The following is a 21,015-nucleotide window of genomic DNA, read 5'->3' on the forward strand; positions in this document are numbered from 1 at the left end:
CAGTGTCCAATTCCTGTGGGCAGCACCCAAGGGCTGGCAGTGGGTGCCACCATGCTGGGCACGACGTGGCTGTGGGAGCCTCAGGCAGGTGGTGGCAAAGGGAAGGTGAGGAACAGCAGGAGCGCTCCTGCTTCCATGACCTGAGCATCCCTGGCACCCATGGCAGGAGCATCCCCAAATTCACAGTCCAGGTATCCCCACACCCACGGCCTGAGCATCCCAAACTCACAGCCAAGGCATCCCTGGCACCCCCATGGCATGAGCATCCCTAAATTCACATCCAAGGCACCCCTGCCACCATGGCCTGAGCATACCCACACCCATGGCCTGAGCATCCCTAAATTCATGGCCCAGGCATCCCTGGCACCCCCATGGCATGGAAATCCCTAAATTCAGCCAAGGCATCCCTGGCGCCTATTGCAAGAGCATCCCCACAGCCATGGCAGGAGCATCCCTAAATTCACGGCCCAGGCATCCCCACAGCCATGGCCTGACCACCTCTAAACTCATGGCCAAGGCATCCCTGGCACCATGGCCTGAGCATCCCTAAATTCACAGCCCAGGCACCCCTGGCACCCTGCCCTGAGCACTCCCAGCCCATGCTCACCCCCATTCTCCCTGCACCCCATGGCACCCACTGGGCAGTGCCAGGAGGAACTGTGCTGGTTTAGGCTGAAGGGTGGCATTTTGCCAGCTTGTTCCCAGAGACCACGGGGAGGGCTGACTGGTGACTCCCAGGACAGCTGTGACCACAGGGTGACAACAGCTGAGTCACCATGACCTGCCAGCCCTTGCTGTGCCCATGTCCCCCAAACACACACTGCCTGTGGCTGCCCAAGCACAGCACCCACATCCAAACACAGGGAACCCCAGCCCATCCCACACAGACAGATCCCAGATTCCACAGGGAAAGTGAAGGGAAACCCAGCCTGAAAAGCTCAAGAAATGCTGACCAGCAGTGGGCTCAAAACCAGGGGTACCCCACCTCTTTAAAACCAGAGCTGGGGCAGGTGCAGGGGCCTGGGAAGGCTGGGGTTGTGCAAAGCCCACACAAAACACCTGAGCTGCTGTGGTGACCTGACAGGATGAAGCCAGAAGGGCAAACAGCTCTTTAAGCAAAATGTATTTGTTCCTGGGCTGACACTGGTGTGTAAATCGATTGTAACAGACTCAGGCTGGAAGTGAGAAGATCACTGGAGGGTATGTCCTAGAGAGGCCCTTCAACAAGGATTACAGGCAGGAGACACAAAACTCCTCCAAGATGGAGCTGGAGCAGTGTCTGCAAGGGTGACAAAGCATCTGTGTGACACAGGGACAGGACAGAGCCACCTGAGGCTCCCATTGGAGGGAAGCTGGGAGAGGATGAAGGAGCAAAGAGAAGACAGGAGAACAAAGAGAGACATGAGAACAAAGTCACCTTCACCTGTCCTATCCACTGCTCCTCCCACAGGAGCATCACATTCCTGAGCCACAGCACTACTGCAGCTCCTGGTATTCAAGGAAACCTCCCTGCCCTGGTGGGACCAGGGGAAAGTAGCCCCAGGAAACCCCTGCATGGTGGTGAGCAGAGCTGAGAGGGCACAGAAAGTCTGAGGGGGCAGCTCCAGCAGCAACCAGCCCCAGCCTTGCTCCTCCAGCAGCACCACAGCAGCAGCTCCTTGGAGCACACTGGGCTTCCTGCTGGGACACCCTCCCAAAGCACCTGCTGGGAGGTGAGGTTGTGCTCACAGGACAGCACAGAGCCAGCTCAGAGGGGTCCAGCCAGCCCCTCAGCACCCAGACAGCTCCAAATTGGTTTTTGTTACACAGGCCGGTGCTACCTCAATGTCACAGACATGCTTTATAAAAAATCCTCTCCTTAAGATTTTTCCTCCTGAGAAGCTGAGAGGCCTCAGGAACAAAATGTAAACATTGATTATCTGCTGCTGTGGAATGCAACAGGTGCATCTGTGATTGGCTCATGTGGTTGTTTCTAATTAATGGCCAATCACAGTCAGCTGGCTCAGACAGAGAGTCCGAGACACAAGCCTTTGTTATCATTCTTTCTTTTTCTATTCTTAGCTAGCCTTCTGATGAAATCCTTTCTTCTATTCTTTTAGTATAGTTTTAATGTAATATATATCATAAAATAATAAACCAAGCCTTCTGAAACATGGAGTCAGATCCTCATCTCTTCCCTCATCCTGGGACCCCTGTGAACACGGTCACACCTCAACAGCATCAGACAGAAGTGAGCAGCTACAGCTTGTCTCTTTGCCTGCCTGACACACCAGGAAATGGTTTGTTAGGAATAACAGGGGCCACTCTCCAAGGAACTCCCAGCAGCCAGAAAGGCTGAACAATGTCACCTTTGCCTTGGTGTGGACACCACCACCCTGAGCCTGCACAGATAAAATGATGAAGCTGGAAGTAAAGCTCCCATGGAAGTGAACCTCCTCTTCTGTGCTGGTGCAGCTGGAATGGACCTGCTCCCAGGTCTGAAATATTCACTGGGCCTCCCAAAGCCTGCAGAGATGGGCTGAGCTGACAGGCTGAGAGACACAAGTTGGGATCTGAAGATTTCTGTTCCCAGAGGCAATGCATGGAGCAAACAGCTGCGTTACATAACCCAGTGCTGGAGAGACAGGAGCACTGCCACTGGAGGGACACAGTGCTCAGAGAAGAGGAACGACACAGAACCCCTCCTGACCACTCCAGGGAAGAGGCAAATGTGATTTCATTGCTTGCTGGCTGTGAGATGTTGCAGTGTTCCTGCTGCTGTGCTCCTGGCCGCTGCACAGGCATGGGGTCCACTTGGGGCTGCAAAGGCCACTCATGGCCTAAAAGCATAAGAATCTATTTAAAAGTCTGAGATCTGCAGTGAACAAGATGTGGTGACATTCCCATGACTTCCAGAAGCATCCAGGAGCTTGGAAGTGCTTCTGGTTTTGTTTTACAGCGTTCCTTTGCCTTGGTATTGTAGAGAATTCAGTTTGTTCATCAAGAATTGTTGGGACAGGAAGAGAGGAGCCACACATTGATCTGAAAGCAGTGATTTGTGGCATTGGCCACCTCCTCTGGGATGTGGCCTGGACCAAGGACCAAGCAGGAGCAGCTGATGGCAGCGCCAGGAGCAGCAACAGCCACAGCACTCACTGGGAAGGATTTTAGGAATGGCTTTACCAGGAGGGGTGACTTAAACCTGATGTAATGGCACCAACCCAAGGAGGAACACGGCCCCTCAGCTTTTCCAAGCCCACCCAGTCCCACCATAACCCTGCCCAGCTGGGTGTGGAGACCCTCCTGTGCCCCTCAGCCAGCCCGAACCTGCCGGAGCCACAAGCTGTCACCTCCCTGCCTCATGGCAAAGCCAGCCAGCTCCCCACCCACTGGGCTCCAAAATAAACCCAGGCAGCAGTGGCGAGGCAGATCCAAAACCAGTCTGTGCAGCCAGAAGAGGGATCAGCAGGAAGGGAGGGATGAGCCCCTCCACGGATCCTGCAGCCCTGCACGCCGGGCAAATCCAGGTCTCACACAGACACTGGACCTCACTTGCTCCTGCAAACAAAGAACACCAAGGGGCTGCATCTGCCTAAGCACAGCCACTTAAAAAGCAGATTCCAGTGGGATTGTGCCCACAATCCTGCCGCAGACATCTTTTATGGAAAATCCTTTCCTTAGGATTTTTCCTTCTGAGAAGCTGAGAGGCCTCAGGAACAAAATGTAAACATTGATTATCTGCTGCTGTGGAATGCAACAGGTGCATCTGTGATTCGTCTCATGTTGGTTGTTTCTAATTAATGACCAATCACAGTCAGCTGGCTTGGACTCTCTCTCCGAGCCACAAGCCTTTGTTATCATTCTTTGCTATTCTATTCTTAGCCAGCCTTCTGATTAAATCCTTTCTTCTATTCTTTTAGTATAGTTTTAATGTAATATATATCAAAAAATAATAAATCAGCCTTCTGAAACATGGAGTCAGATCCTCGTTTCTTCCCTCAGCCTGAGACCCCTGTGAACACTGTCACAGAGTCCCTCTTTTCTGTTGCTGACCCTGAGAAAGCAGCTACTCACCAGCAGCCACCACACACCTCTGCATCCATCCCTCCAACAGCAACCCCAACCACTGCCCAAACACTTCCCAGACCACCAGCCCAGCTCTGTTCCATCTAAAGCCCCACTCCAAAGTCCTCCAGCTCCAGGAGGGACTTGCTGGTGGTGTTCAAGCAGTTTGTATCTCTGATGGAGAAGCTACACCCACACCAAACCGAGCTGCACAGCACATGTGCCTCCAGACAAGGATGAGAAGTCCGTGACATTCTCTTATTTCCTGGAGGAACATTTCCCCTCATCCTGCATCTTCCACATGATGCTGAAGTACTTGGAGATCACTAAGAATAAGCAAAGTGCTGTTCCAGAGGGGATGAGAAGAATCCCAAATCCCTGCAGGGAGCAGCATCTTGCCCTGATGTCCATCCCAGGTGTCACTCCTTGCCCTGTTAAACAGCAAACCCCAGTGAGCACATCCCAAAATTAGCCTCTCACAACCTACATTTTAGTGTCCTTTGGCTCCATCCCCCTGCCACGCCTCATGGGAACTTGTTTCTGAATTTCCAAATTAATCTTAATAAATTCACAGCCCTGGGTTACAAATTTGCATTAATGAGCAGGTTCTCTGTGGCTTCAGGAACACGGGAGGGTGGGGGTGAGGCTGCCAGCACACACAGTGCCCTGGCAGAGCAGAGGTGGCCACCAAAACGGTCCAAGGGCTGGGACAAGGGGCAGTGGGGTCAGGTTGGACATGGGGGAGAAATGTCAGACTGTGAGGGTGGGGAGGGGCTGGCAAAGGCTGCCCAGAGAAGCTGTGGAAGTGTTCAAGGGCACATCGGACAGGGCTTGGAGCAAGTGGTCCACTGGTGAAGATTTAAGGTGTCCCGGCCCATGGCAGAGATGTGGAACTGGATGATCTTTGAAGGTCCCTTCCGACTCAAAGTACTCTGTGATTCTGAGTCTGTCCACTGCTGAGCCCTGCCACGCCTCCTGAGCACACCACAATGCCACAAATCACTGCTATCAGATCAATGTGTGGCTCCTCTCTTCCTGTCCAAACAATTCTTGATGAACAAACTCAATTCTCTACAATACCAAGGCAAAGGAACGCTGTAAAACAAAACCAGAAGCACTTCCAAGCTCCTGGATGCTTCTTGGAAGTCATGGGGAATGTCACCACATCTTGCTCACTGCAGATCTCAGACTTTTAAATAGATTCTTATGCTTTTTAGGCCATGAGTGGCCTTTGCAGCCCCAAGTGGGCCCCATGCCACTGCAGCAGCCATTTCACCTGCAGACCCAGGGGACTGTGCCTGGTCCCAGTCACCCACCAGGGAAGCCACATGCCCACAGGACACACAGGACACATGGGGCTCACAGCAGCTTTTCTCTGAACACTCCCAGACAGGAACACTGCAACATGTCACAGCGAGAGCACAAGGGCCTGGAAGGTGATTGAGCAATAGCCTGAGACATGGGAACTCCCTTGAGAAAATCCCTCAATTCCTTGGCCAAGGAAATTTTAGCTGAGGAGCAGCTGCCAGGAGAGGGGAGCCTGAGACAATTTAGGAAGAGCCAGTCCCTTAAAGTAATTACAAAACCTACTGATTTGACATGGATGCAGGGCAATGTGTGTGTGGGCACCCTCCTGGGACCTCCAGGCACAATTCCACAAGCAGGCATGGAATTGCACTGGGCAAATGAGAAATGGATGAGAAGAGGGTAGATGAGCAGAGAGAGACCTGGTCTCACCTTTCCAGCCTCTATAACTGAGAGCACAAGCAGTGCTCAGCCCATGCAAGCAACACCTCTGCCAAAATGAGGGCTGCCAGTGGCCTGGAGCATCCAACACCCCTGTGACACCAGCATGATGATGGTGTGGGCAGAGGAGACCCACTTGGGCTCAGTGTCACCCTGAAGGTGGAGTTTGGGGCAGCAGAGCTGTTCCAGGGCTGTCCCTCAGCAGGTGAGTCTGGGCAGGCTCCAGCCACACCCTGCAGGGCTCAGCCCTCAGACCCACCCATTCCACAGTAAGGGCTTTGCAGACACTGGAGCTGGAAAGCCTCTGCTGACCTCACCACCCCACAGCCAGTTCCTCTGGGGACCACAGCATGCACAGTTCTAACACTGCCAGATCCCCCAGACACCCCAATGTTGCCATCCTTTGGGTGCTCAAATCCCCAACTCCAGCTCCTGGCAACAAACCTCTTCTCTGGAAGAAAAAGCTGGTGAAGAAAGAGGTCTGGAAGGGATAAACTCTTTGACCAGCCAGCAATAAAATGTCCCCAGGACAGAGATGCAAGGTCCCAGCTGCCACCTCTGGATCAAAGAGGAGCTGTGACATTTGTGGGCCCAAGCAGGTGACACTTGCTCTGTTCTGCCTTATCCACTCTTGGGACTTTCCCAGGCAGCCCAGGGCAAGACAACCACCACAGAAACAGCCACTTGCCCTTGCCAGCCTCCACACTGCCCCAGCCTTGCAGAAATCCCCTCACTGGACTCTCAGCACCTCTCCAGGTCTCAAAGCCACCACCAGTCAGTCACCAGGCCAGCCCAAGCCCTCCCTCAGCACCCAGCCATGGACACCACAGACCCAGGGACTGTGCCTGGCCCCAGCCACCACCAGGGGACACAGAGGACACACAGGACACACGGGGCTCACTCACTTTCATCAGGGTTGGGGGAAGCCAGAATGGCACTGTGCTTCCTTTTCACTTCTTCCACATTCTCCGAAATTTTATCAATGAAGCCTCGAATTTCTTCCACCTGTGAAGTGAGACAACAAGACAGGTGGTCTGTGACAGACCTGGGCTCTTGGAAAGTGAAGGGATTATTATACCCTATTCCAAAGCAGCCATGACATGTCTGAACCACAGCAAACATCCTCCTGGATAAATATTTTCCAGTTTGGAACTGTGGAATCAGCCCTGCTCCATCCCACCAGCCAGCTCTGAGTCACAGCAGTGTAATACAGACTGTATGTCCTGGATTCTTTGTGATACACTGAGAAACTTCTGGGATTTTATATAAATCAGCAGCAGATTGATCCCCAGACTCTGTGCCACTGACAGAGCACTGCTGAGACTGCACAAGCCAGGCTGGTGGTGGCTCAGTCCCCCATGGCTCCTTGCTCCATCAAAAGCTCCAGAAATGCCCAATTTTTCCTCACCCCCCATTCCAGGGAAGCCACATTTTCCCAAAGATCCATTCTGGCATTTTCCCTGCCCTTCTGTGCTACAGGAAGACACCAGAATTGCCCAAGAGGGGAAACCTCTCCTGTGTTCTCCACCTGCCAGGCTGCTCACCCTCTAACTCAGCCTTCTCCTTCGGCTCACACCACCCCTTTGCTCATCTTCCTCCACCTGCACATCAGATTTATCCCAGTTCCCACTCCATTGCCTGCACAGATCCATTTTAACACCCCCCACACACATGCCATGCTAAGGGTGTGCTAAAAATCAGCAAGCAGATCTTACAGCCACCCACATGCCAGAAGACAACCTCTTGTTTGGGAACAGGAGGCACAAAATTAAATCCATGATCCATGCAGAGACTGCTGCTCTGCAGAGGTGCTCTGGGGAAAGGCCTGAGAGCTGGGTGTGAGGCTTCCCTGCTCCCATGGCCTGGGCAACAGCCTGGATGGGTTCTGGAGGAGCAGGGCAACATCCCCAGGGCAGCACAGCCTCAGGTGTGCAGGGAAGCCAGGTTCCTGATGTTCAGCACTCAGCACCAGCCAGGGCAGGACCTTCATCCCATCCCCAGTGGCCACAGGGAGCCTGGACCGTCCCCAACCCACCCTGGTGCCAGCAGAAAGGTCTGAAGCAGCCTCAAATCCACACTGGAGGAACAAAGCTCTCACCTGCTCAAAGAACTCATCCATGAAACGGTCCCGGTCCACACTGACGGTGACTTCATCATCATCATCACTGTCCTTGGCCTGCAACAACACAGAGAGAGAGAGAGGCATCAGCCAGGGCTTCCTGCAGAGTTCACAGCCATATTTCAGAGCTCCTGTGAGGAACCTTCCCCTTCTCCTGTGCTGACCTGCTTCAAGGAGCTGGGGCAAACACCAGCCAGAGTGGGGAACACCCCAGGCACTGCCACTCCAAGCCCCAGGACTCTGGGAGAGCAGAGAACAGCCACATCCAGCAGGGAGGGATGGAGAAACACCACAGCAGCCATGGCACAGCATGGACACAGCTAAGGACACCCCACATCCCAGGAGGGGGAGCTCCCAGGGCACCCTGTGTGAGCACACCAGCTCTGCAAGGAGCAGGAATGGGAAACACCACAGACTCCAGCATGGGAAACACGAGGGATGCTGGACTGGGAAAGCATGAGGGATGCTGTGATGGGAAATACAGGGAATGCTGTGATGGGAAACTCAGGGAATGCTGTGATGGGAAACACAAGGAATGCTGTGATGGGAAAACATGAGGGATGCTGCCATGGGAAAACACAAGGAATGCTGCCACAGGAAACACATGGAATGTTGGACTGGGAAAGCACAAGGAATGCTGGACTGAGAAAACATGAGGGATGCTGTGATAGAAAAACACAAAGAATGCTGTGATGGGAAAACAAGAGGGATGCTGGACTGGGAAAGCACAAGGGATGTTGGACTAGGAAAGCATGAGGGATGCTGTGATGGGAAAACACAAGGAATGCTGTGATAGGAAAACATGAGGGATGCTGCCATGGGAAACACAAGGGGTGTTGGACTGGGAAAGCACAAGGGATAACTGCCATGGGAAAGCACAAGGGATGCTGTGATGGGAAAACACAAGGGATGTTGAACTGGGAAAGCACAAGGAATGCTGGACTGGGAAAACATGAGGGATGCTGTGATAGGAAACATGAGGAATGCTGGACTGGGAAAAAACAAGGAATGCTGTGATGGGAAAACAAGAGGGATGCTGCCATGGGAAAGCACGAGGGACGCTGTGATAGAAAAACACGAGGGATGCTGCCATGGGAAACACAAGGAATGCTGCCACAGGAGAAAGCCTGGGCGATGCCATGATGGGAAAACACGAGGGATGCTGTAATGGGAAACATGAGGGATGCTGTCACAGGAAACACAAGGAATGTTGCCACGGGAGAAAGCAGGAGGGAAGCTGCAGTGGGAAACACGAGGAAAGCTGCAATAGGAAGTGAGAGATGCTGCAATGGGAAAACATGAGGAATGCCATGTCAGGAAAACATAAGGGATGCCATGATGGTAAGTAGAAGGGATGCTGCCATTGGAAACACAAGGGATGCTGTGATGGGAAAACAAAAGGAGTGCTGCAGAGTGCAGGAAAGGTGGGAGCAAACACATAAGACAGCAGAACTAGTAAAGTCACAGCAGGCAAATGAGGGGTTGTCCTTGTCTGTAGAAGCATGTGTGTCATTGTCACCAGAGATGAAAACACCTCCTGTCCCAGCAAGGCGGGGGCTGCAAGCTCTCAAGGGAAGGAAAAATTACAGTCCTGCACATAAGGAGACATTTAAAAGATTATCATCCAAAGCAGTTACACGACGGAGGGAAATGGAAAATTAACAGGTTGGAAAAGTTTCCTCTTACTCCATCTTTACAAGAGAGAAGAAGCCAGTGGAACGGAGATTTAAGACAGGACTTAAAGAGGACTTAAAGAGTCCTCTGCTCATCTCATGATGATTGCAGTTACACATCACCCCATGGCCCCTCTGCAGAGAGACAGCCACTACAGTCTCCAGGGAGAGCCCTCTTACATTGAAATAAGCCAGATGAAATATCCATCCCACCCCCTAAAATTGTCTTACCACCCTACAGTGACTGACTTGGGTGGTATCATCTGCAGACCTCAGCTTTCAGCCTTGCCAACACTTGTGGCACTTTTTGCCTGGGTAACTAATGGAATAAATCACATGGACTCCATTTTTTCCACGGTGGAAAAAGCCCCCTCTTTATTCACATAACTCCTTTTTATACAGTTGTACAAACCTCATGTGGGACTCCAATTGGTCAGTAGCTTTCTTGCCAATTATTTTATTAGTTAGTAACAAGTGTTACCCTGTATTGATTGGTCTCAAACACACTCAAACACCCAGTGTGTACACACAGGAAAAGTTTGTGATAGTTTTAATTTTTCTATCTAAGGTGTAAAACCAGTTTAGACAGGTGCAAGTTGTCTTGCACCCAGGAACAGATTGTAATGCTAATGAACTGCTCACACCAGGATTGCTTTCACATGGCAACTTGCAAAGGGTCTGACAAGACCAGCCACTGATTTTAGGAGAGAAGGTTTGATTTTATGAAGCCTTTCTTTATGATTTTTTTACCTCACTACAACAGGTAACTCACTCCCACACAGTCATCCCATTCATGGTTACCCAGAGCCTTTGTGATCAGAGAGCTTCCCCAGTTCTGGTGAAAATCGCATCCTGACAAGGAAGAACAGGCATGGTGCTGCTCTTACCCACTGCTCCATGGGTCTGAAGTCTGAAATTGTGCCCATTTGTGGCACAGCCACTCAGGCCAGGATCTACTGGCACAGTGAGGCTGGGGCACGGCCAAAGCTCCAGCCTGGGGATGGGTTGGTCCATTTAAATCCCTCCAGTGATGGTGACTCCACCACTGCCCTGCACACCCTGTTCCTGGGTTTGACAATCCCTTCCATGAAGACATTTTGCCTAACATCCAACCTAAACCTTCCCTGGAGCAACTCGAGGCCATTTCCACTTGTCCTGTCACTTGATAACCTGGGAAAAGAGAGTGACCCTCACCTGGCTGCACCCTCCTGTCAGGGAGCTGTAGAGACTTAAGAAGGTTCCCCCTGAGCCTCCTTTTCTCCAGGCTGAGCTGCCCCAGCTCCCTCAGCCCCTCCTGGTCCTCCAGACCCTTCCCCAGCTCTGTTCCCTTCTCTGGACATGCTCCAGCCCCTCAATGTCTTCCTGCCCCATGGTTTGAGGTGCCTCAGCAGTGCCCAGCCCAGGGCACAGTCACTGTCCTGGTGCCACTGGCTCCCTGTGTGCAGGGACAGGCTGGGCCTGCACAGTCCCTGCAGCAGGCACTGCCTCAGGCAGGGCCAGCTTTTCCCTGAAGCTTTTTGCTTCCAAAATTCTGCAGTTTGCTCCCAGCAGGTGCACACAGCCTCTCCCATTCCCTTCAGCAGCCACAGTCCAGCATGGAGAGCCAGAGCACAGCTCAGGCTTGGGGCAGAGCCGAGTACAGGAGCACATCCAACCCTCCCACACCTCCCTGGAGCCAGGGGCAGGGTTTGGCCACGGGCTCTTTTCAATCCTTCCTGTGTGCCAGTGCCACCAGGCAGCCCAGTCCCTCCCCTGGCCTGTGTCACCACTGCTCCTGCCTTGCTCCAAACTGTTGGGGAAGATGAAACAGGAAAGCCTTATAAATATGATTGCCTGGTGAAAGATTTTGAGAATATGGAAACTATAAGTGAGATTGAAATGAAAGCAAGCTTTGAGATCCCTCAGTTACTGAACAACTGGAAAACAATGGTGTGGCCAGCTGAAGGTAATCCCCTTGTGATGGAACAACACCCTCTGCTTGCAGACAGGTCCAAGGGTCAGAGCAGACCCTACAGCTTGGCAGAAGGGGCCCAAAGAGGAGTTTTTAGGGTTTAAAATGTAACACAGTATGGTAATGTAATGATTCTTATAGGTTGTATGTAAATGCTGTAGGATCTGTATATTGTACTAGATTGGTTAGTGAGAAATAGAATATTCAACACAGAAGAAGATTGTATTGGAACGGGAACCTCGCTCTCTTACCCTTTTACTCTCTTTATGCTTTTGCTCTCTTGCCCCTCTTACTCTCTCACCCTCTCATCCTCTCTGCCCCTCTCTTCTCTCAGCCTGCTCTGAGCTGTGGCTGGCAGCTCCCAGCAGGGCCCTGCCCCAGGCCCTTTGCAATAAACCCCAAATTCCTGACCTGGCCTCAGAGATCTCTGCTCTCCATCCATCCCCACCATCCTACCCCGATGTTCCTACACAAACCATCTGAGCACGGTGACAGCTGCCACTGTCCCAGCCCCAATGCCACCACTTCAGCCAGCACCAAGCCTGCCTGTAAGCTCAGCTCCACCTGGGGCCAACAGCTGCTTCCAGAGCAGTGCCCACATGTGCTCCATTGCTCCCAGAGCATCCCAAGCACTCCCCCAGCACTCCCAGCACATGGCAGGAGGGCTCACCATCGAGGAGGTCACAAAGAACCATGTCCTAAAGCTAGGAAAGCATGGACAGAGTACTATCCATGTTCACATTCCACTTACATATCACACATGCCTGCTAGGTTGGTGCTGTGCTTGATTTTAAGCACCAGCAGCTTTGAAGCATCACACACACTGGTGGGTGGTACTGAGAGCCCACTGGATGGGCAATAACAACACAAACCCCCACCTACATCCCCCAGGATCCTGGAAAATGCCAACAGAACTGGGGACACACACTGGGAGTGATGGAAGATGCACCTGCCAATGCAAGCACCACCCTGGATGTGCGTTTACAGGACAGAGGATCTTTATTCCCTCACCCTGCTAAGCCTCTCCCTGTCAGGGACAGGGACACCCACAGCACCCACAGATTGAGGGACACCTGTCCTGCCTGCAGCTCCTGCCACCTCACCATGCCCCCAACAGGATGGGCATCCACAGGAAGGAGTAAAGGAAAGGAGCTGAGAGCCCCCTGTGAGGATGGATCAGGGGATTCTGCTGGGTGACAAATGGGGTTTGACCTGGCCATGGTTGGCAGCACAGAAAGCCAGGTGTCTCCTGGGCTCACCCTCAGCAGTGTGGGCAAGAGGACAGGGAGGGGATGTTCCCCCTCTGCTCTGCTCTGAGACACCCTGGAGCTGCCCCCAGCTCTGTCCCAGCACAGGACAATGGTGTTGGACTGAGGGTGGAGTCAGGCTGAACATGGGGGGAAAATGTCAGAGCAAGAGGGGCTGGCACAGGGTGCCCAGAGCAGCTGAGGATTCCCCATCCCTGGAAGTGTCCAAGGCCAGGCTGGACAGGGTTTGGAGCAGCCTGGACCAGTGGAAGGTGTCCCAGCCCATGGCAAGGGGTGGAACTGGATGGGAAGCACCAGCCAGCCCCTGCAGCCCTGTACAGAAAAACCTTCAACACAACCTCCCCACAAGCCTATCCAGCATTTTTTTGCCATCATTCTGGCAGGATGTCAATTTGCCAGAATTCTGAGCCCCTTTTTAAGCCTGTGAGCAGAGTATTGCCACTGTTAATTTTAAATGAAGACTTGCACAGAAACCAGGAAGGCCAGGGACTGGCAGCAGAGGAAGAGCAGCAGGAGAGCAGAGTGCCTGCCAAGATGCTATTGTCCTTGTCACCTCTTGCTTGTCCCTTCTACATCCAAAACAGGCCTGCCTCATTGCACAAAGGATGCCACATCCCTGCCTGGTCCTATCTGGACCCTGCCATACCCAGAAATCCTGCAGAAAGAGGACCCAAGCCACACACAGTCTTGCCAGAGGCACTCATGCTTGAGGGTACAGCACTCCTGGGAGCACAGAGGCTGATGGACAGGCACAGAGATGTTATTTAGGGCAGGCACTGGACAGGGGGAGTGGCACAGAGCCCAGCCAGAAGCCCCATGAAGAGGAAATTACACAGATGGAGCCTGCTGGTCAGGAGGGCACATGTCACTTGTCACTCCAGGCTGGAGAAGGGCACCATCTGTCCAACCCACGTCACTGGGAACACCCTGAGTGCCATCCTCACCCCCTGTGTCAGGCAGAGCATCCCACCCCATCACCCCAGCCCTGGGCCAGACAGAGCAGCCACAACCACTAATGGGTGCCTTGGAGTGGAGCCAGAGGGATGCCAGGGAGAGCAGCACTGATGGATCAGCTGCTCCCTGCATCTCCCTCCACCCTGGCCCTCACTGCTCTACCCCAAGTTTGAGGTGTCCCCCCGTGACTAATTCTAGTACAAAAGCAGGAATGAGGCCAAAACTTTCATAAAAGAAACATAAAAAAAAAAAAGAGAAATGTGTTTCAAAAGGAAACATAACAGTGTTTTGGCTTCATGCATCCCCACTGTGAGCATCCCAGGTTTCCCAAGTCACATGGGAAGCTCCAGTCTTGGTCAAAACTACCTGCAGGTGCTGCTCAGCACAAGCAGCAAACAATTCCCCAGCCTGGTGTGACCGTGTTCACAGGGGTCTCAGGTTGAGGGAAGAGATGAGGATCCGACTCCATGTTTCAGAAGGCTTGATTTATTATTTTATGATATATATTATATTCAAACTATACTAAAAGAATAGAAGAAAGGATTTCATCAGAAGGCTGGCGAAGAATAGAAAAAGAAGGAATCATAACAAAGGCTTGTGTCTCGGACTCTCTGTCCGAGCCAGCTGGGCTGTGATTGGCCATTAATTAGAAACAACCAACATGAGACCAATCACAGATGCACCTGTTGCATTCCACAGCAGCAGATAATCATTATTTACATTTTGTTCCTGAGGCCTCTCAGCTTCTCAGGAGGAAAAATCCTAAGGAAAGGATTTTTCATAAAAGATGTCTACGACAGCCTGGGAACTCACAGTGTCAGGCACAGCACCCTCCCCATGCCCCTCACTTCTGCCTCAGGCCCTGTCAGGCAGCACTAAGGAGCCAGGGCTTCCAGGCTTTCCCCCACACAGGGTGGGTGAGGAAAACCCTTCTTTTGCAAGGTTTTTGTTTCTCCAGCCCTGCAGTGCCCCTGAGCAGCAGGGGCTGGATGGGGAGGGCAGGGCAGCCAGAGCTCCTCCAGTATCACCAGCTGGGGGCTGTGTACAAATCACCAACGGGACAGGACTGCTGGGAACTGCCTTGAGCTGTTTGATTTTCCAGCATCACTCTCATTACATGGTGTAGGGGGGTTCAGAATGGGTAAATGAAGGTGGTAGAGAATGTAATCTTATCCCCCAACGAGTTGCAGCTGGACCAATTACTGAAGATCAGGAGCAGGCCTGATGTTAACAGGGCACACCTGTAGCCAGTAAGAACAAGGGGTATAAAGGAGTGGATTGGTGAAATTTGGAGTCAGAAGGCCGCTGCAAGGACAAGGAAGAGTCATTGCTTAGAGGAGCTGCCTATGAAAAACATCAAGGAGGTGTGAGACTTTGGTGACATGGAATCCTTGCTCTGTAATGATAATAGAGCTCTTAATATATAAGACAACAACATGGTTATGACAATGAGAAGATGCCAGCAGCACGCATCCCAGGCAGCAGACCAAGAACTCAATGTTACAACTCACTTTATAAGTTTTTTGACCAATCACACAAAGCAAAAGCACATTGACAGTAGTTCTATCTAACCACTGTGAGCACACATACCTTTGGTTAAACAATGCTTGCTTATTTTGAATACAATACCTGCTTGTGAGCCTTAAAACACAATGCACAGAGCTCCATTATTAAGCTTAGAACTTCCTAATATCTTGCTAGATAAACTTTTCTGTAGCTTAGGGAGTTATTCTAGACAAGCGTTAATACACAGACCATTGTTCGATTTGTTCTTGCTTTTCTACTTCTTACGTAATTTTTCTGCTGACCAATCTCATGGCTGCTGCTTAGCTCGGATCACAGTTCTGCTGTCTCTGAGGCCTGCCTTTTGCAGCTTTCCCAAAACCCTCTGATTTTACGGATTCCCACACTCCAGCAGCTTCTGGACCCTCACAGGCTTCACAGTGCCCTCCACAAGGGCCAAAATCCCAAGTGGAGGCAGAGGCAAACTGTGATACCATCCCTGACAAAAAGGAGCAGCAGATGGGAAGACATCCAGAGCCCTGGAGCATCCCAGCTCTATTTTGAGGTTTTGTAACCAGCACATGCTAACAAATTCATTCCACCCCATTCCCTCTCCAAGCACTTTCTGAAAGAGGCAAAGGAGCACAGAACACCTGAAAAGACTTGGTGCTTGCTCTCCTCCAAACAGCAGAGCTGGCAGGGTGGGCAGTGAGGGGCACAGCCAGCTCTCTGTCACCCAGCAGCGACACACACAGCCCCAGGTTCCTGTCCTCTCCTGTCAGGACTGCAGATGGATCTGACCATGTCCAGGGAGCTGGTGCAGGCAGGGCAGAGGAACAATGGGGCTCAGCCCCTGCTGGGCATACCTGAACTCAACACAGCCCTCTGCCAAGCCCTGCTGGCACATTTTCCTGGGTCCAAAGAGGCAGTGAGGCCCTGCCTGCCTCCCACCCTACAGAGAAAAGGCAAGCCTCACAAAAGCACCAGGGACAGGAAAAGCCACACCAGCTGCCATCCCCCTCTTAGGGACCACCCAGTGCAGCACAGAAAGGGCTCATCCCTGAATGAGGAGGCTGCTCCACGGCTTCATTCCCAGGCTGCATCTGTTTGTTTGTATTTACCAACACCCCCGTGCTGCTCTGCCCAGCTGAAGAGATCCCAGCCATCTGGGCTTGACTTGCTTTGTGAAATTATGTTCTTTTTGTGCCACGGCAGGGTGCATGGGCTGCTCCTGGGGCTGCCTCTGAGCAGCTGTGGGTCATGTTTGGCATTGTGTCCCCACACAGGTATCACTGTCATATTTTCTGAAAAATCCTCTTTGCCCACAATTCTTCTCCTGGGAAGCTGAGAAGTCTCAGAGAAAAAAGAGAATAATGATCCCATTTTGCTTCTCCTGTGTTTTGCTGCTTTGGAATGTGGCTGGAGATTGTTTATCCAACATGTGAATTGTTTTTACTTAATGACCAATCCCAGCCAGCTGTATCAGACTCTGGGGAGAGTCACGAGTTTTCATTATCATTCTTGTTATGCCTTCTGATGTATCCTATCTCTGTTCTTTAGTATAGCTTTAGTATAGCATAATATAATATATGATATGATATAATATATGATATTATATATAATATATAATATAAGCTATAATATAAACTATTATATAACTATATAAACTAATATATAGTATATAATATATAATAAATATATCATATATAATATAATGTAATATAATTATGATATTAGATATATTATATACTATCTATATGATATATAATATAATTTATAATATATATGATATATAATATATAATATATAATATATAATATATAATATATAATATATAATATATAATACCATATCATATCATAATAAATTAGCCTTCTAAGAACATGGAGTCAGACTCATCAATTCCTCCCTCATCCTGGGGACCCTGCAAACTCAACACATGGATCCAACACCCAGCAGCAGTCACCTTGCCCCTATATCCAAACCCCCAAGGCCAGGGCACTGACACTGAGAGCTCCCAGGGCAGCTCATTCTGGCATGCAGCTATGCAAGGAAGGACAAGGTCACAACAACTGAGCAGCTCTGACATCTCAGCATCTCACAGAGCCCAAAGGACACACAGGAGAAGGTACAGATGCTCCAATCTCTGGGAACACAAGGGCAGCTCAGCACAGCCCCACCTGGACAAGGTGCAGGGCACCCATGGATCTCCCACCCACCAAACGAGTCCCTCACCCTGGGGCTGCCCTTCATGCCTTGGGAAGGCTGGCCTAGAACAGAGGCTAGACAGAGCCAAAGAATAAAGCAGGGATTTCTGAAGAGGCTTCAGTGGATCCACCTTGGGCAGCACAACCCAAAATGGTCACAAAATGCACACCTGGTCACTTTTATAAGTTCTGCTCCATTTGCATATTGGAGTTAATTGTCCAATTACAGCTTTAGCCCATGCAGTCCCATCCTTCTTGTTTTTCTCTCTTCAGCCCACCTTATTTATGCTTCTGGGCCTGAGGTCTGGATCATTTGTCCCTGGTCCCCAGCTGGAGCAGGAATTGTTTTGTCTCTCTGCTCTGTGCACAGAGCTCAGCATCCCCTAATGCAAAGCCCAGATCCACACATTAAAGCAGCACAGAATGTGAAAAATATAAAAACTAAAACCTGAGGCATCACCCTGACCTCCTCACACTTCAGGATTTGCTTTAGGCATCTGCAGCAGCCAAAAAAAGCCCTTCAAGCAGGGCTGAAGTCCTGTTCCTGAAGATACCCAGGGAGGTGGTACCAAGGCTGAGGATAAGGATGAGCACAGCCAGAGGGTGTGCTCCCAGGGGACAGCCCTGAAGAGCTCAACCACTCAAAACCATGCCTTAAACCACCTATGGCCTCAGCCCTTTCTGCAGTGCACCAGGATAAATTGTCCATTCCATGGCACAGAGCCCCCAAACTCAGCTGTGCCCTATTCCAGCATTAAATCCAGTTGGCAGCCTGTCAGCAGTGGCGTTCTCCAGGGATCAGTGCTGGGGCCACTCCTTTATCAATGACGTGGACAAGGGGATTGAGGGCACCCTCAGCAGAAGACACCAAGCTGGGTGAGATGCTGACCTGCTGGAGGGATCTGCAGAGGGATCTGGACAGGCTGAATCAATGGGCCAAGGGCAATTCTGCGACATTCAACGAGGCCAAGTTCAACACTAGGGCAACAACAACCCCATGGAGTGTTCCAGGCTGGGGGCAGAGCCACTGAAAAGCTGGGAAAGGCCTTGGGGTGCTGGCCAGCAGTAGCTGAACATAAGCCCATGTAGGGGGATAGAATATAAAAAATAAAGATAGTGCAGAAAGTGATCTCACCCCTAAGGAGCTTCAGCTGGGCCAATTAGCAAAGATTAGGAGCAGGCCTGACTTTAACAGGCCACAGCTGTGGCCAAAAAGAAGAAGATGCTATAAAAGAGTGGGGTGGCTGATTGGGAAGGGAACTGGGGTCAGTTGGCTGCTTTGTGAAGAAGAAAGAGTCAGTGCTCTGAGGAGAAACACCAAGAAGGTGTGAAACTTCTGTGATAGGAGACAACAGCATGGAACCCCTGCAATAAGATGACAAAAAGCCCAGGTGGGCAAGAGGCCAGTGGCACTTGGCTTGTATCAGAAATAAAGTGTCCACAGGACCAGGGCAGGGATTGTCCCCCTGTGCTGGACACGGCTGGGGCACCACAAATACTGGGGTCAGTCTGGGCCCCTCACAACAAGAAGGTCATGGAGATGCTGGAGTGTGTCTAGGGAAAGGAATGGAGCTGGAGAAGGGTCTGGAGCACCAGGAGCAGCTGGGGGAGCTCAGCCTGGAGAAAAGGAGGTTCAGAGGGGACCTCACTGTATACAATGCCCTGACAGGAGGTGGAACCAGGTGGGGATCAGGTTCTGCTCCCAGAGAACAAGGGACAGGACAAGAGGAAATGGCCTCAAGCTGTGCCAGGGCAAGTTTAGTTGGATTCTGGGGAAAATTTCTCCATGGAAAGGGCTGTCCAGCCCAGGTGCCAAGGCACAGGCTGTGCAGGGCAGGGGTGGAGCCACCATCCCTGAATGGATTTAACAGATGTGTAGTTGTGGCACTTGGGGTTAGTGCTGGAGAAACAACTGGATCTTAGAGGGGTTTTCTAACCTAAGCAATGCTGTAATTCTAATATTCACCAAAACCAGCCCATACCTTCCCATTAACAACTTTTTTTTTATGAATAAAAGTCCAAAGCACAAATGACTTCAGCATTCAACAACATCTGCATGAGTCAGGTGGTGTTTCCAATTTCCAGCACTAGCAGTGCAAGGGAGAACACGATTTCCAAGAGTTTTGTCCTTAGGTGCTTGCTTGCATTCCTGCAAAATAATTCCCAGCCTTTGGCACAAAGTCCAAGCCTTTTACCAGAACCACGATCATTCCTAAGCTCAGTTTTAAAAGCAAACAGGTAAAATTCTTCTTAACTCTGAAGAGCAAGTGCCAGAGGTGACACCAGTCCTGGAGAGGGCAATGAGCTGAGGACAGCACTAACACCTTCTAGAAAAGCACCCAGACTTTACAGCCAGTACTTTCTAAATTTACAGTCATGGCTGAAGAATGATTAGCTTAAAAACAGACTTAAATAATCTGAAATTAATTTTTAACACCCTCTAAGTGGCATCATCATGGTTACAGCTCCTGTGCAGACCAGAGCTGCCAGAGAAAAAACAAGGGAAGCCTCAGACAGAGAAGGTGACAGGGGCAGCACCACAACTCCCGTGGCTGTGGGATCAACACAGTCCACACAATGGTTATCCTTCAAATCCCACCACCTCACCTACAAACAGGCACTGAAAGCTCAATGACATTTCTTTGGTGCTCTTGCCTATACCCTTTAAAAGAACCTCAGCACCATCCCGGTGAGCCACTGATCCTCCCAAAAGGCAAAGGTCCTCTGGAAAACCAAAACAGTCATTTCATACACAAACCCAAAGTCTGACAGAACCTGATGGAAGACCAGAAATGGCAGAGAAAAAGGCAGAGCTCATACTGGAAAACCTGCAGCACACGTCTGCAGAAGTACACAGCATGGAAGTGGCCAAAGTGGCAGCACTCTCCTGAAAACTCACAGAACAGTGAGCAGAAAACTTCATTTTTAGTTATTTCTCATGGAAAGAAACCTGGATCTGCAAGTATTCCCTAGAATCTGGAAAACTGCACTGTTAACACAAAGTTCAGTCCCACCCGGCAGCAATATTTGATGCTGCACAGCCAGGTCCTGAGGTGCCTGAGGAGGAGGAGGAAGCAGAAGGGAGGAGGAACCTTCTCCTGTAGAAAGAACATGCTGGCCTAGGAGCAAACGAACACAATTTGGGCAGGAGATTTGGAATTCTACAACCAGTCAGGAGCTGGTCTAGTGGAAGATGTCCCAACCCAAGACAGTAGGATTGGATGATATGGTTCTTTGAAGGTTCCTTGGCAACTGAGGGGAATCTTTTCTTGAGCCTGAGCTCTCCAGGGCTGCTGGAGCAGAAGAACTTCCTGTTCTCCTCTGGATGTCCCCAAGCTTTTGGCCAGCAGATGTCCTGGGCTACCCTCACTACTTCCATCCCTTCTGCAGGGAAGAGCTGCTGCATCACTATGGAAAATACTCAGAGTATCACTGAAAAAGGGTGAAAGATGTTTATGTTTCAGAACATCTCTCATGCGGGACCTGAGCATCCTGAAGTCCGTCTGCTGTGTCAGCCCCATCCCTGGAAGTGTTCAAGGTCAGACTGGAA

At 50.9% G+C, this 21,015-nt stretch overlaps 1 protein-coding gene across 2 annotated transcripts in view; it reads right to left on the minus strand.

Moving 5' to 3' along the window:
* Positions 1–21,015, minus strand: part of STX1A (syntaxin 1A) — a 69,334-nt gene that overhangs the window by 42,685 nt on the left and 5,634 nt on the right. For both annotated transcript variants that reach the window (XR_004061278.1, XM_030962674.1), the window contains exons 2-3: positions 7,889–7,966; positions 6,696–6,795 (exon numbers count right to left, since the gene is read on the minus strand). Coding sequence is in view for 1 of the 2 variants with exons in the window: in XM_030962674.1 (XP_030818534.1) it covers positions 6,696–6,795; positions 7,889–7,966 (178 nt within the window). In the remaining variant the exon portion in view is untranslated. The remainder of the gene's footprint in view (positions 1–6,695; positions 6,796–7,888; positions 7,967–21,015) is intronic.

This window comes from Camarhynchus parvulus, chromosome 19, assembly GCF_901933205.1.
Source record: "Camarhynchus parvulus chromosome 19, STF_HiC, whole genome shotgun sequence".
NCBI lineage: Eukaryota > Metazoa > Chordata > Aves > Passeriformes > Thraupidae > Camarhynchus > Camarhynchus parvulus.